At 45.2% G+C, this 12,393-nt stretch overlaps 2 protein-coding genes across 5 annotated transcripts in view; both read left to right on the top strand.

Annotated features, from left to right (window-relative positions):
• mxra8b (matrix-remodelling associated 8b) overlaps positions 1-5,660 on the top strand; it is a 197,007-nt gene extending 191,347 nt beyond the window's left edge. For both annotated transcript variants that reach the window (XM_052058142.1, XM_052058141.1), the window contains exons 6-10: positions 4,340-4,498; positions 4,580-4,610; positions 4,706-4,785; positions 4,945-4,998; positions 5,088-5,660. In XM_052058142.1, the coding sequence (XP_051914102.1) occupies positions 4,340-4,498; positions 4,580-4,610; positions 4,706-4,785; positions 4,945-4,998; positions 5,088-5,113 (350 nt within the window). In that variant the 3' untranslated portion in view covers positions 5,114-5,660. The remainder of the gene's footprint in view (positions 1-4,339; positions 4,499-4,579; positions 4,611-4,705; positions 4,786-4,944; positions 4,999-5,087) is intronic.
• A 616-nt stretch (positions 5,661-6,276) lies between these two features.
• The window catches only part of LOC127595955 (segment polarity protein dishevelled homolog DVL-1-like), a 38,293-nt gene continuing 32,176 nt past the window's right edge, over positions 6,277-12,393 (top strand). For 2 of the 3 annotated variants that reach the window (XM_052058037.1, XM_052058039.1), the window contains exon 1: positions 6,277-6,758. In XM_052058037.1, the coding sequence (XP_051913997.1) occupies positions 6,589-6,758 (170 nt within the window). In that variant the 5' untranslated portion in view covers positions 6,277-6,588. The remainder of the gene's footprint in view (positions 6,759-12,393) is intronic. The other variant, XM_052058038.1, reaches the window with a different exon arrangement.

Here is a 12,393-nt window from a genome sequence, read left to right as displayed (position 1 = left end):
TGCTGTGTGTGAAGTCATCTGTACAAACGTACAAGTACAGAAGGCTGACCCATTTGGGAAAATAAACTTTATTGCACCCGCCCTATGATTGTAATTACAATTTGATTTCAAGTGTCATTTGTCGACATATTATCATAACACCAATACAGCTACACTGTCAAATGTCCTTTCCACAGCCTGGGGATATTAGGATTCAGTTGTAGAATTTGACATCCAGAATCAGCATACTGAACCCTGTACTTTCCAGGGAAAATCTCATTCTCTCTCTCTCTCTCTCTCTCTCTCTCTCTCTCTCTATAGAGAGAGAGATACGCTATATATATATATATATATATATATATATATATAATATAATCCTCATCTCACCCCTCGGGTGGTGTCCGTCCCTCATTCAGCTCGGGTCCTCTACCAGAGGCCAGGAAGCTTGAGGGTTCTGCGCAGTATCCTTGCTGTTCCCAGCACTGCACATTTCTGGACTGAGATGTCCGATGTTGTTCCCGGGATCTGTTGCAACCACTCATCTAGTTTGGGGGTCACTGCCCCGAGTGCTCCGACCACCACAGGCTTTCCCTGCCAGCATCTTACACCCTGCAGTTATGTGTTGGATCGTCTCAGGTGCCTCTTTGCACAACCTACACCTTGGGTCTTGTCTGGTGTGGTATATCTGGGCCTCGATGGCTCTGGTGCTCAAGGCCTGTTCCTGAGCAGCCAGGATGAGTGCCTCTGTGCTGTCCTTCAGGCCAGCCCTCTCTAGCCACTGATAGGACTTCTTGAGATCAGCCACTTCAGTTATGGTCCGGTGGTACATCCCATGTAGGGGCTTGTCCTCCCATGATGGTCCCTCTTCCAGCGCCTCATCTTCTGTTCCCCATTGTCTGAGACATTCTCGGAGTACGTCATCCGTTGGAGCCTTCTCCTTGATGTATTCATGGAGCTTGGATGTTTCATCCTGGACAGTGGCTCTCACACTCACTAGTCCCCGGCCTCCTTCCTTTCGGCTTGCGTACAGTCTCAGGTTGCTGGATTTGGGATGGAACCCTCCATGCATGGTTAGGAGCTTTCGGGTCTTAACGTCCGTGGTCTGAATCTCTTCCTTTGGCCACCTTATTATTCCTGCAGGGTATCTGATCACTGGCAGGGCATAGCTGTTTATTGCCCGGGTCTTATTCTTGCCATTGAGCTGGCTTCTTAGGACTTGCCTCACTCGCTGGAGGTATTTGGCCGTAGCCGCTTTCCTTGTTGCCAGTTCGAGGTTGCCATTGGCTTGTGGTATACCAAGGTACTTGTAGCTGTCCTCAATGTCTGCTATTGTTCCTTCAGGGAGTGAGACCCCATCAGTGCAGACTACCTTGCCTCTCTTAGTCACCATCCGACTACATTTCTCAAGCCCGAATGACATCCCGATGTCGCTGCTGTAGATCCTGGTTGTGTGGATCAGTGAATCTATGTCCCTTTCACTCTTAGCATACAGCTTTATGTCATCCATGTAGAGGAGGTGACTGATTGTAGCTCCATTTCTGAGGCGGTATCCATAGCCTGTCTTGGTGATTACTTGGCTTAGGGGGTTCAGTCCTATGCAGAACAGCAGTGGGGAGAGTGCATCACCTTGGTGTATGCCACATTTGATGGACACTTGGGTAAGTGGCTTGCCATTGGCTTCAAGTGTGGTTTTCCACATTCTCATCGAGTTCGCAACGAAGGCTCTTAGGGTCCTGTTCACCTTATACAACTCCAAGCATTCAGTGATCCATGTATGTGGCATCGAGTCATAGGCTTTCTTGTAATCAATCCAGGCTGTGCACAGGTTGGTACGTCGGGACCTGCAGTCTTGTGCGACTGTTCTGTCAACCAGGAGCTGATGTTTGGCTCCTCTGGTATCTCTACCAATGCCCTTCTGCACCTCGCTCATGTATTGATCCATGTGTCCACTTATCTTAGCCGCAATGATTCCTGACATGAGCTTCCATTTTGTGGAGAGACAGGTTATTGGCCGATAGTTGGATGGGGCTGCACCCTTCGAGGGATCCTTCATGATCAGGATCGTTCGCCCTTCGGTTAGCCATTCTGGGTGAGTCCCATCCCTCAGCAGATGGTTCATTTGTACTGCTAGGCGCTCATGGAGTGCTGTGAGTTTCTTTAGCCAGTAGGTGTGGACCATGTCCGGGCCTGGTGCTGTCCAGTTCTTCATATCTGAGACTCGTTCCTGTATGTCTGCCACTGTTATGGTAACTGGGTTCTGTTCAGGGAGGTTGCTGTGCTCCTCTCTCAGGGTCACCAGCCATTGTGCACTGCTGTTATGTGCAACCTCCTTCTCCCATATGCCTTTCCAGTACCTTTCAGTTTCCAGTCTTGGTGGGTCAGCTCTGTTGTTAGGACCCTGCCACTGAGCGTACACTTTCGCAGGTTGTGTTGCGAACAGCCTGTTTATTCGTCTGGCCTCATTCTCTTTCGTGTACCGCTTTAGGCGACTGGACAAGGCTTTGAGCCTTTGTTTGGCAGTTTCGAGTGCTTCGGGTATGGTCATCTGGATGTACTTCTTGGGTATCGGCCTTTTCATCACACCTCTCTGGGCCTCCGTCAATTGACTCACATCTTTCCGGGCCGCCTTAATCTTAGCCTCCAACCGTCTTTTCCATGGTGGGTAACGTATCTCATGGTTGCTCTTATAGCCCAGAGTCTCCAGGATCACTGATGCTGAAGCGTATATCAGCTCATTGGTTTCTGTGATCGTTACGGTAGGGATCGCCCTCAGTGCTGCATTCACACTTTCTATGAGACTTTCAGATGGTACTTCACATAGTCGTTGTAATCGGTTTCTAGGTTGCCCAGCTTTCATTCTCGCCATGATCTTCGCTTTCAGGTCAGTTGCTGCGTCGCTCAGCATTTCATTCATTGGGGCTGGCCACCCAATCTCATCATCTGCATTCATTGGGGCTTGCCTCCCAATCTCTTGTATGACCTCCTCCTCTGATCTGACAGCCTGGGGCCCTTCACCATGGAACCTGCGTTGTACCTCATCAATCTCAAGTTGTGAGAGCAGTTGCCGTTTGTGGATGTTGGAACACTGAGCTACTAGTTGTTTCGTGGTCAACCGTGACTGTGGGTTTCGAAGTAACCATTTAGCCCACATTCTCTGCATGTAACCCCTCTGACTAGGGTTGCTTGAGTAGTAGCAGTCCAACAGAGCCATGTTATCGCATCTCGCCCATCTCCGCTTTGTTCCAGTAGCCCATTTTTCATCAAGGTGCTCTGGTCCCCCAGCACCTGACGCAGACCTTGTTTGGCCGGGCGACGTCTGAGCCGGCATGTCATTCGTTTTATTGTCTCTCATCATTGTATGAGGTAGGCATTAGCGTGAAGGATCTTGCCCAAGGACCCACACTGGATGGTGTTATGTGCTCATTTTTGCCCCAAGCGGGATTCGAACCACCGTCTCCCGTATGCCAAACCGATGCCTTACCAACTGAGCTATCCAGCCGCTATATATATATATATATATATATATATATATATGTATATATATATATATGTATATATATGTATATAATGTATATGTATATATATGTATGTATAATTTTTGGAATCAGGTTGATACAATCCAAAATGTCGGGGTGTGAATATGTATGCAAGGCACTGTATATGTAATGCCAAAGCTGTAAGGCTACCTTTAGTAATGATGCTTACTTTTGAGTGACAATTTTAAAGTTCAATATGAGCTTTTATAGTTTTCTGTACTTTTAGTGTAGCACTACACTGCATTTTAATGGTGCGTTGTTTCGAATAATCGGAACATAACACGATAATTTTTCATACCGAACGTTGTGGTCTGTGAGTGCAACTATCGCCTGTCATTGCTTGCGGTGTTGAAAGAACAGCTGAAAGTCTGAAAGTAATTTCCCACCTAGAAAAAGGAAAGCGGTATTGTCCATTGAATATGATGTAGAAAATTGTGAAAGGGAATTGCAAAGCAACATGCAGAAAGACACCATAAGAGAATTTGTCCCTCGTCACACTTTTCCTCTCCTTTGTGGTCATCCTGTCTGCTTTTTATGAGGTAAGGGAAAAAGAAATTAGTCTGGAAGTTACTCCTGGCGACAGGCATTTTGACATTTAACTCGATGCTCTCTGCTTTTTCTCTCTCTTAGAAAAACAGAAATCGATAAGAAAAAGTCTTGAAGAGATTGAAAACATTTAGTTGTGTTTACATACGATATTCATGGGGGAACGGGACGGGACCAAAGCCAATTGCGAAGAGCGAGGTCCCACCAATAGCGGGGATCACTCAAAAAGTGATCAGCTCAAGTGTTTATATGATCCCCTTGTTGTCACCTCTTCACAGGGATCGAAGACATTGACAGTCCTCACGTGGTTAACGTCATCCTCCCAGAGCACCGAGGCTATTTCGTGCAGCATTTCGGCTACTTCCTGGCAACTTTCCTGCTTCTGGCCTTCATCGGTGTGGCAATCATCGTGCTGACTCGGCGACGTAAAAAGAGAGGTATCATCTCTTCATCATACAGCATACAGGACAAGACACTCAGTGGAGGTGCTCTTTTGACTATTTGGATATTCTTTGCAGGCCTGGCATACGACCTGCGCAGATATGACGAGTAAGACTTAAAAGAGCTCCTGAAAATGAAGTCATTGTAAATTCAATGCTTTTGTTTAAAAAGAAACAAACAACAAAAAAACCATGTCTGCGCAGAAGAAACGTCATAAATGAAGGACAGTGCTCAGTGGACTGCACGGAGCTGAAGCCTTGCAACCAAGAGCCACTGAATTCAGGTAGATCGTGTTCGGTGTGTCAAAGTGGAAAATAAGACTCGCGATTTTACGTGTGTGTGTGTGTGTGTGTGTGTGTGTGTGTGTGTGTGTGTGTGTGTGTGTGCGCACCTGCGTGTGTGTGTGTGTGTGCGTGTGCGTGCGTGCGTACGCACTACACAGATTACAAAAACAACCTCCTGAAAGCGAAATACTTGAGCAAAGACTGCAACAAGGGTGAGCCGTCACAGAATACAGAGCAGTTAGGCAACCTCACTCTCCAGCAACTAAACATTTGAAATGCCTCTCATTCCATCTTCACGCAGACTTTGACGGGATGCTGTGGAAGTAAGTAAGTTTGAGATGCTGCTGGCAGGACCAGGGCAAATGATGTGAGAGAAGGGAAAAATGAAGCCAACAACGCAGAGGAGAAACACTTCCTCCGCTGAAACTCCACACAGTACAAAGCTTTTTTTAATTATTTTTTTTTCACACCTTCGGTGTTTCATTGCTTGTATTTCAGAAAATTACAATCACTTTTTTTTTATATTGTATTGTTGATGCTGAATATGAGGTTGTATGCAATTATTTTTCCTGTTGCGATGTGGTTTAACATTATATTCATTTTCCAGCCTAATTTAGGTGTAATGTGCATGCATGCAGAGCTGCAAGCTCACAGCTCTTTTTATATGATAGATGCTTTTGTCATGTTTTTTTTTTTGCATACATTCTGCTGTATTTAATTTTTCAAGTTACTTTTCTGTATGTGGACAAAGTCACCAAATGTTGTGATACATTTTGATGGTACTATCCTTGTGTTTATGTATGGCAATTGTTTCCCACTGTGTATACCCCCCCCCCCCCCCAATAAATAAATAAATAAAAAACATGTTCAACAATCGCCTTTCGGAATCAGTTTTTACCCCCAACAGTACCAGTTCTAAATAAATAAAATGAAATCTTGCTCTCATTGATCTAAGTATGCAAAATGTCTTTGGTCGTCTGTGACAATTGACCACTCTGAGTGACTGTTAGCTGCTTAGTCAGTGCATACGATAAAAGTAAACTACGGGATAGTACACACAAGCAAAGAAAATTGCATTATCTAGTTAATTCAGCACCATAACGTGTTGGGGGTGTTTATTTCGACTTGATCCTGTTTGATTGTGAGTGTGAGATGGGCATTGTGGATAGGTGTGAATTTTATTTCATGAAAGCCTGACTGGATGCCATGAGAGAGAATGACTCACGGACGCACGCAAACATGTACCGCTACAACCACGTCTCAGTAAGTCTTTGTGTTACCCTTCCCGAGCCACGCCACTGAAAAATGTCTGACAAAATCATCTGCATCTCGAATGCGGTAAATGAATGAGGTCAGTCACTCATTCCGCATCGAATATGGCGGCGCCGCAGACGTACAAAAGAGCGACAAAAGTGTCACCTATATCAGAAACTGGCTATGTGCGAAATCCCTAAGCTCACCACTAGGTGCCAGCAGCGTGTCGTCAACAGGGCGCTTGAAAGGAGAGTAAACGTTTCTCCCAGCAGCAAATGGCAAGGATGTGGGCTGACTATCCCTTCCTGTTTTACAGCCACCGGAGCTCCGTGGAGCAGAAAGACGGGCGGGACGCAGGCGAACATGTCGGGAACCACATTGGGCTCGTCCCCCAGGCGGACAGTCTTTGAATAGCGCGTACTGCTCGCTGCTTTGAAGCGTAGCAGGCAGGCAGACAGACAGACAGGCAGGCAGGCGGCCAGGCAGGCCTGCTTCTTGCCATTCTGTTGCAGTGTGCCTCCGCCAATGCTTGCCCTTCTCTCGGTCTCATGGCGGAGACCAAAATCATTTATCACATAGACGAGGAGGAGACTCCCTATCTGGTCAAACTCGCGGTTTCTCCGGACAAAGTCACCTTAGCCGATTTCAAAAATGTGCTCAACAATCGACCCGTCCACAGCTACAAATTCTTCTTCAAATCGATGGACCAGGATTTCGGGTGAGTGTCCGCGATGGACCTTGTTTTGTTGTCGGTTGTTGTTGTTGTTGTTGTTATTGTACCGATTGTCTTATTGGCCGTGCAGCGCCGTGCGGGTTGGCACGCTTCCTGAACACCTGCTCATTATTCCGGGCGGTCGTTCCAGTGCGCGGTGGACGAGCTGGACGAGTGTTCGAGATCACACCAGATCTGTCCGTGAGCTCACGATCACGCACACTCGCGTTCTCGTTTTTTCTTGTGTCACATCTTTTGGAACACCGACTGCAGATAGTTCGGTAATAAGGAAGGGAGCACAACGTCACTATTGGCGTGCATTATGAGGACATATTTTTCTGTATTTTTCATTTGATTGTATTCTATTGGGCTTCTGCTGAATTGAAAATCTCAAAGATGGATTTTCACTCGCAATCCTTAGGCTAATGTGTGAACGCAAGAGCCGAATCAAACATTCAGTCTTGTGTTTGAATGGCCCCTCTCGATAATGAGGATCGTTGTGATCAGGTCTGCACTGGCCCAGGCTCCGACTAACATCCACAATATTCGGCCAGAATGACTAATATCACTGGATACGGTCTGTATTACAATTATACTGTACCAGCAGCACTGTGAATGAGTGTCTTGTCACGTCTGCCTCACCGCTCGAACGCTTGAGTTTGAATTTCTTTCTGCGTGATGTTCCAAAACAGGCATGTTACCTTTACTGGAGACGAAATTGTCCTCTGGTGTGATTGTGAGTGTTGTACCCCGCGACTGCCTTGCAACCAGTCCACGTTGCACCCCAACTCACCTGTCACCCTAATCAGGATGAGCAGTGGAGAAAATTGATCTTCTATAGCTTGCTTATCCTATTTTCGGCCAGCATTGCATTTTACACACCAGTGTCATGATGTACAAACCTATAAATATTTTTTTCGATGAATGCTTCTCAGACGTCGTCAACCATAATTGACAATTAATATGTTGTTGTTTTTGTTTTCCACATGCAGCTTTTGTCATGTCTCGCTGGGCAGGTGTGCCCACAAACTATTGTGTGGTGATTGCGCACCATCCCGCACCAAGCTTCAGACATAAAATAGAAATGTATCAATGTAATAGATTTTCGTATTTTAAATCATGTCAAAATATCAGTAATTATTGATAGACTAATGTGAAATGGGTATATTATGATTCGCAGAGCCCTTCAGAGCTCATTAAGTTAAAAAATATTCATTTTATGTTTAAATTGACCAGTTAATTTGACCTATGCAACTAGTTTTAACCTCTTATTTAAGGTTAAAGATTATATTTATTATATTTTAAAGTATTATGTAAATTCTGCCTCTTTTCTCCAGGTCCTTACTTTGAAGGGTTAAAAAAAAGTATTGACATTCAATTTATATCAATATCGATTGATATGAAATACTTATTGTATATCGTGATACGCTTTTCAACCATGTAGCCCAGCCCTAATGTAATATTTTAATGTTTGCATTGATTCAGACTGTTGTGATGGCATTGCTGTGTTGTTGACATTATGGACAAATCCTCCACTTGACTGGCTGTGCAGCCTGGAGCATTTTTCGGCAAGTGCTGTTCAGCTTTGTCAGCTCTTGCTGTCAGCGAGTGACACTTGCTGAACGAGGCACTCTTTAGACACCTTCATCACTTTCTACATGGAGTGTGTCTGTGCTTGTGTGTGTGTGTGTGTGTGTGTGTTGAGAGAGAGAGAAATGGTTTGCTGCCTATTCCAGGTTTAAATACTGAAGCAGTGCAGAAACTGACACCCCAAATGTGGGTTCTTTTGTCCCGGTCAGAAAATCTGTCAGGACTATGCTGAGGATGACATATTTATGTCAGTTTGTCATTCCACCGCGAGTCGTCATCCCATAGCACACGCCGGAAAGGCAACAATCCGAGCGGAGGAACTATAGGAAGGCAGGCGGTGTCTCCACCCCCCAGACGTCATCCATTTCCACTGCAGCCTGACCTTGGAAGGGAAAGCGGCTCTTCCTGGTGGCAGGCCAGGCTTGGGGTGTCTCTTTATCCTCGGTTTCCTGCTCCCTGGGCCTCAGGTGATCAGCAAGCAGGATTATGGAAACAAACAAAGCTCTCCGTCTCTCTCTCCATTGACAGTCGTAGCTTCATGTTGTGTATCAGCACAGTGTGGGCCTCAATTGGACCAAGGACACTTTGAGTATAAATGTGCCTCCGAGTGCATTGCAGCCTTTGGCTTGGGCTTGTCCTTGCAGCGTATAGCCCTGGCACACCATGGAAGCAAAGCCAGAGAGGATGGCAAGTCTTTGTGGCTGCAATGCTGGCCGCGCCGCAGCAAGACTGCTGAGCAGAGGAGGAAAACATCAAATCCCTTGCAGGCCTGGATACTGTTTGAAATGTAAATTAGCAGCAAGTGCAATGTCCTCTGTAGTAGAACCCCTGCCGCGCTGGAAGAAACAGGCTTTCTCTTAGGGGATCGATGAAATACACTTGGTCCATTTTTGACAGCTCTCAGAGTAACCGCCACGCAAAGTGTGAAAAATCAGACAAACGGCTCAACTTGTCCCTTGATTGCCGCGGACGTGTCCCTCCACTTCCCACCAGCATCCTAGTTACACATTTGCATTCACATACATTATTTGTGCACAATTCATACTTCACTTGTTTTTGTTTTCACAACACCATCAATATTCATAAGGCCAAGTCCCTTATTGAACGACCCACTTTATTTGTTCAGAGACTTCAAGTCGACAGGGTGAGTGTCATTCCCGCCGGTGTGCTGGAGTGCGCTTGAGGTCGTGCGGAGATGCTGGTAACAGAGGTGCTGCAGAGCCAGCTGCCACTCTGCCTGCATTTGAGTCTCAGACAACAAGGCTGACTGTAGTTTTGCCATCAGCCTACCCTGTGTGCATCTCAATTCATTCCAACAGCAAAACCAAGCAAGATTTGACAACAATCATGATGCCGTTTTGATAGCTGACTGAATATGCGCGCTCTGCGACTCCGAATACGATTATCAGAAGAACTGAATGTCTAAAGAAGAATTCATCATCCTATCACTGGGGTTTTAGATTTGTTTTTCGTAATGGGTCAGGTCAAATGGTCTTCAACTGCAGCCTTTGTTGTAAGGACAGTAACAGTTACATGCTCAATATGCACGCCTTAACGGAAACAGGTTTTCAAATGACAAACATAAAATCCTTATGAGGCCATATTTCTGAATTGCATGTGGATTTTTTTGGCTCCCATTGATGATTTGAAACTACCGTATTTTCACAACCATTCGGCGCACCGTGTTGTTGGGCGCAGTCTCAGTAACGGATGCTATTTCTGTGTTTGACACATACCCAAAACGCACTGTATTATTGGGTGCAGCCAGGCATGGTAAAACATACGCCAGCTTAAACATACGGCATGCACGCACGCTAAAAACACGTTTTTAAAAAGGCAACGGAAGCAAAACTGAGTTCGGTTGTACTTGATTTAGCCATTTTACAAAGTACTCACATTTTTCTCTTCACCTCTTACACGCTCACCCTTCACTCATTGGCGACTGGTACCTGCTAGGGGCGTGCCTTTAGCGTCCTCTTACACGCCCACCCTTCAACTCATTGGCGGACTTCCGCATGCCTTGTCGTCATTCACTCCGCCTTTTCTATATATAAACAGCGCATCGTCGGCCAGAAGCGCTCTCAGTCATGTTTTGGAACTCGGCTCCTACACTAGACTCTGCGCATTATAAGGCGTCCTGTCCATTTTGGAGAAGATTTAAGACCTTTAATGGCGCCTTATAGTCGTGAAAATACGGTATTCAATGTGCTTGGGCCATCGGCAGGATTGGTGTTCAATCTCTTTGTAGGCCTCATAAAGGCTGGCCGCAGATCTTGAAAAAATGGACTTGAAGGCCTAAATTATCGGTTCCCTTCAAAACCACTGGATCAAAATTTGTATGACCAGGCTCACATTTGACGCCTACACAGACTCTGTGTGAGCTTTTATCAGATGCTTGGAAGTTTGAATTTGGAAATCCTTTATTGAATTTGTTTTCCTGTTTTCTTTTATCTGCTGGTTTGGATCCCTGGTCCAAGCAAAAAGCGCTTGCAACGCATTGTAACGGACGGTGTGCAGCAAGATCGGAGGCCTAACCATCCAGCAACAGGGGCCCGTTCGATTACAGCAGACAGCAGTCACCCTCTGTCGTCTGAACTTAAGTCGCTGCTGTCACGGCACACACATTTTCAAAATTTGCTTACCAAGGGACAGCAATAGCTCCCAACCCCAACATTATGGCCAAGTGCAGGACAAACAGATGCAAAAACTCATTCTTACTTGTTTCCATTGCCCTTGTAAATAGTATGGCATAACACATGAGTTGTGAGTTGTTGTGTCAGTTTGTGCGTGTGGATGGCTTTGCTGGTGTTTTCTTGTTGACTGCCGACTGACTGTGAGAGAAATTGCCCCTCGGGGATAATAAAGTTCACCTTGAACCCTGAACCTTATCTGAACAAGTGAATAATCACAGTATAATGGAAATATTTCTGAAAGAGCGATACCGCTTTTATTGACCGGATCTCAAAATTCAAACTCTGCCCTCTTTGGTGCAAATGAATACATACACTATTGCTGATGTTATAAATATTTGACCCCGTCGGCATCCCCTGGCTGATGCATGTGGTAATGTACGTAACGTTATTGCTGTTTTCATGCATGCTTGCTGTGCAACCAGGGTTTTTCCTGCATTCAAAATTGCTTGGCCCATTGATATCGCCCAACTCGGTGTAAAGCTCCAGCTGTGCTGATTGCCCTATTGATGTCCCTCTGCAGCAGTGATGTATTTTAACTGCAGTTGCAGTTAAAATACATCACCATAAAATAAATGCACCACTACGGAGGCGCTATATCAACATCTGTGCACAGGAAAAACCTGAAGCAACTACCCTAGAAGAAACCGATCAATCATGTTTTTTCCCTGCCACTTCCCTGTACTTTTTTGCATCCAAGCGTATCGTGTCTATGAAAATAAATTTCTTTTGTCTCAAAGTCATGTTTATGATTTTTAGCATTGCGGGTATGGCGGGGAAAATCATCCACTCGCAACGAGAAACAGAGCAGAGAAATTAATGGACTAGGCAGTTAAAATGTCATTATTCATGACAACATGTAGAAATTTGGTCTGAAACACTAGTGCTAGTGAGGGCCGGAATGCAGGACAGGATGAGTCGGTGAGGCTACATAAATCCATTTATAATTAGGAGTATAACAACGCAAAGTCAACATGTACGTGATGGAAACGTTATTTTTTATTCCTCTTTCCATATCGTCTTAAAAACACACGATCTAGTGGTTTTGACAAGCAGTGACTAAATGAATTTATCTGGCTCTGCCATATTGAAGAAGGCCTGCACCGTTATTTATGCCAAAAGCACTGTGCCCTAACACAGCAGGCTTAACACATTAAAAAGACACAAGGGGATGGTCATTCACAAAGCAGCAGAAGAGAAAGAAACGTATATTAAAGATGGTAGTACCAAAAAACACTCAACTAATAAAGTTACAAAGACGTTATGTATAGTGTATTTTTTTTACAGATTTTATTTTATTTTATTTTTTACAGAAGACACTGCAGTGTGCTATTGCAGCACAGGTGGGCATGGACCACAGA

Source organism: Hippocampus zosterae, chromosome 2, assembly GCF_025434085.1.
Source record: "Hippocampus zosterae strain Florida chromosome 2, ASM2543408v3, whole genome shotgun sequence".
NCBI classification, from domain to species: domain Eukaryota; kingdom Metazoa; phylum Chordata; class Actinopteri; order Syngnathiformes; family Syngnathidae; genus Hippocampus; species Hippocampus zosterae.
Note: the sequence above shows the minus strand (reverse complement) of the source record. Positions and strands in the feature narration are given on the sequence as shown.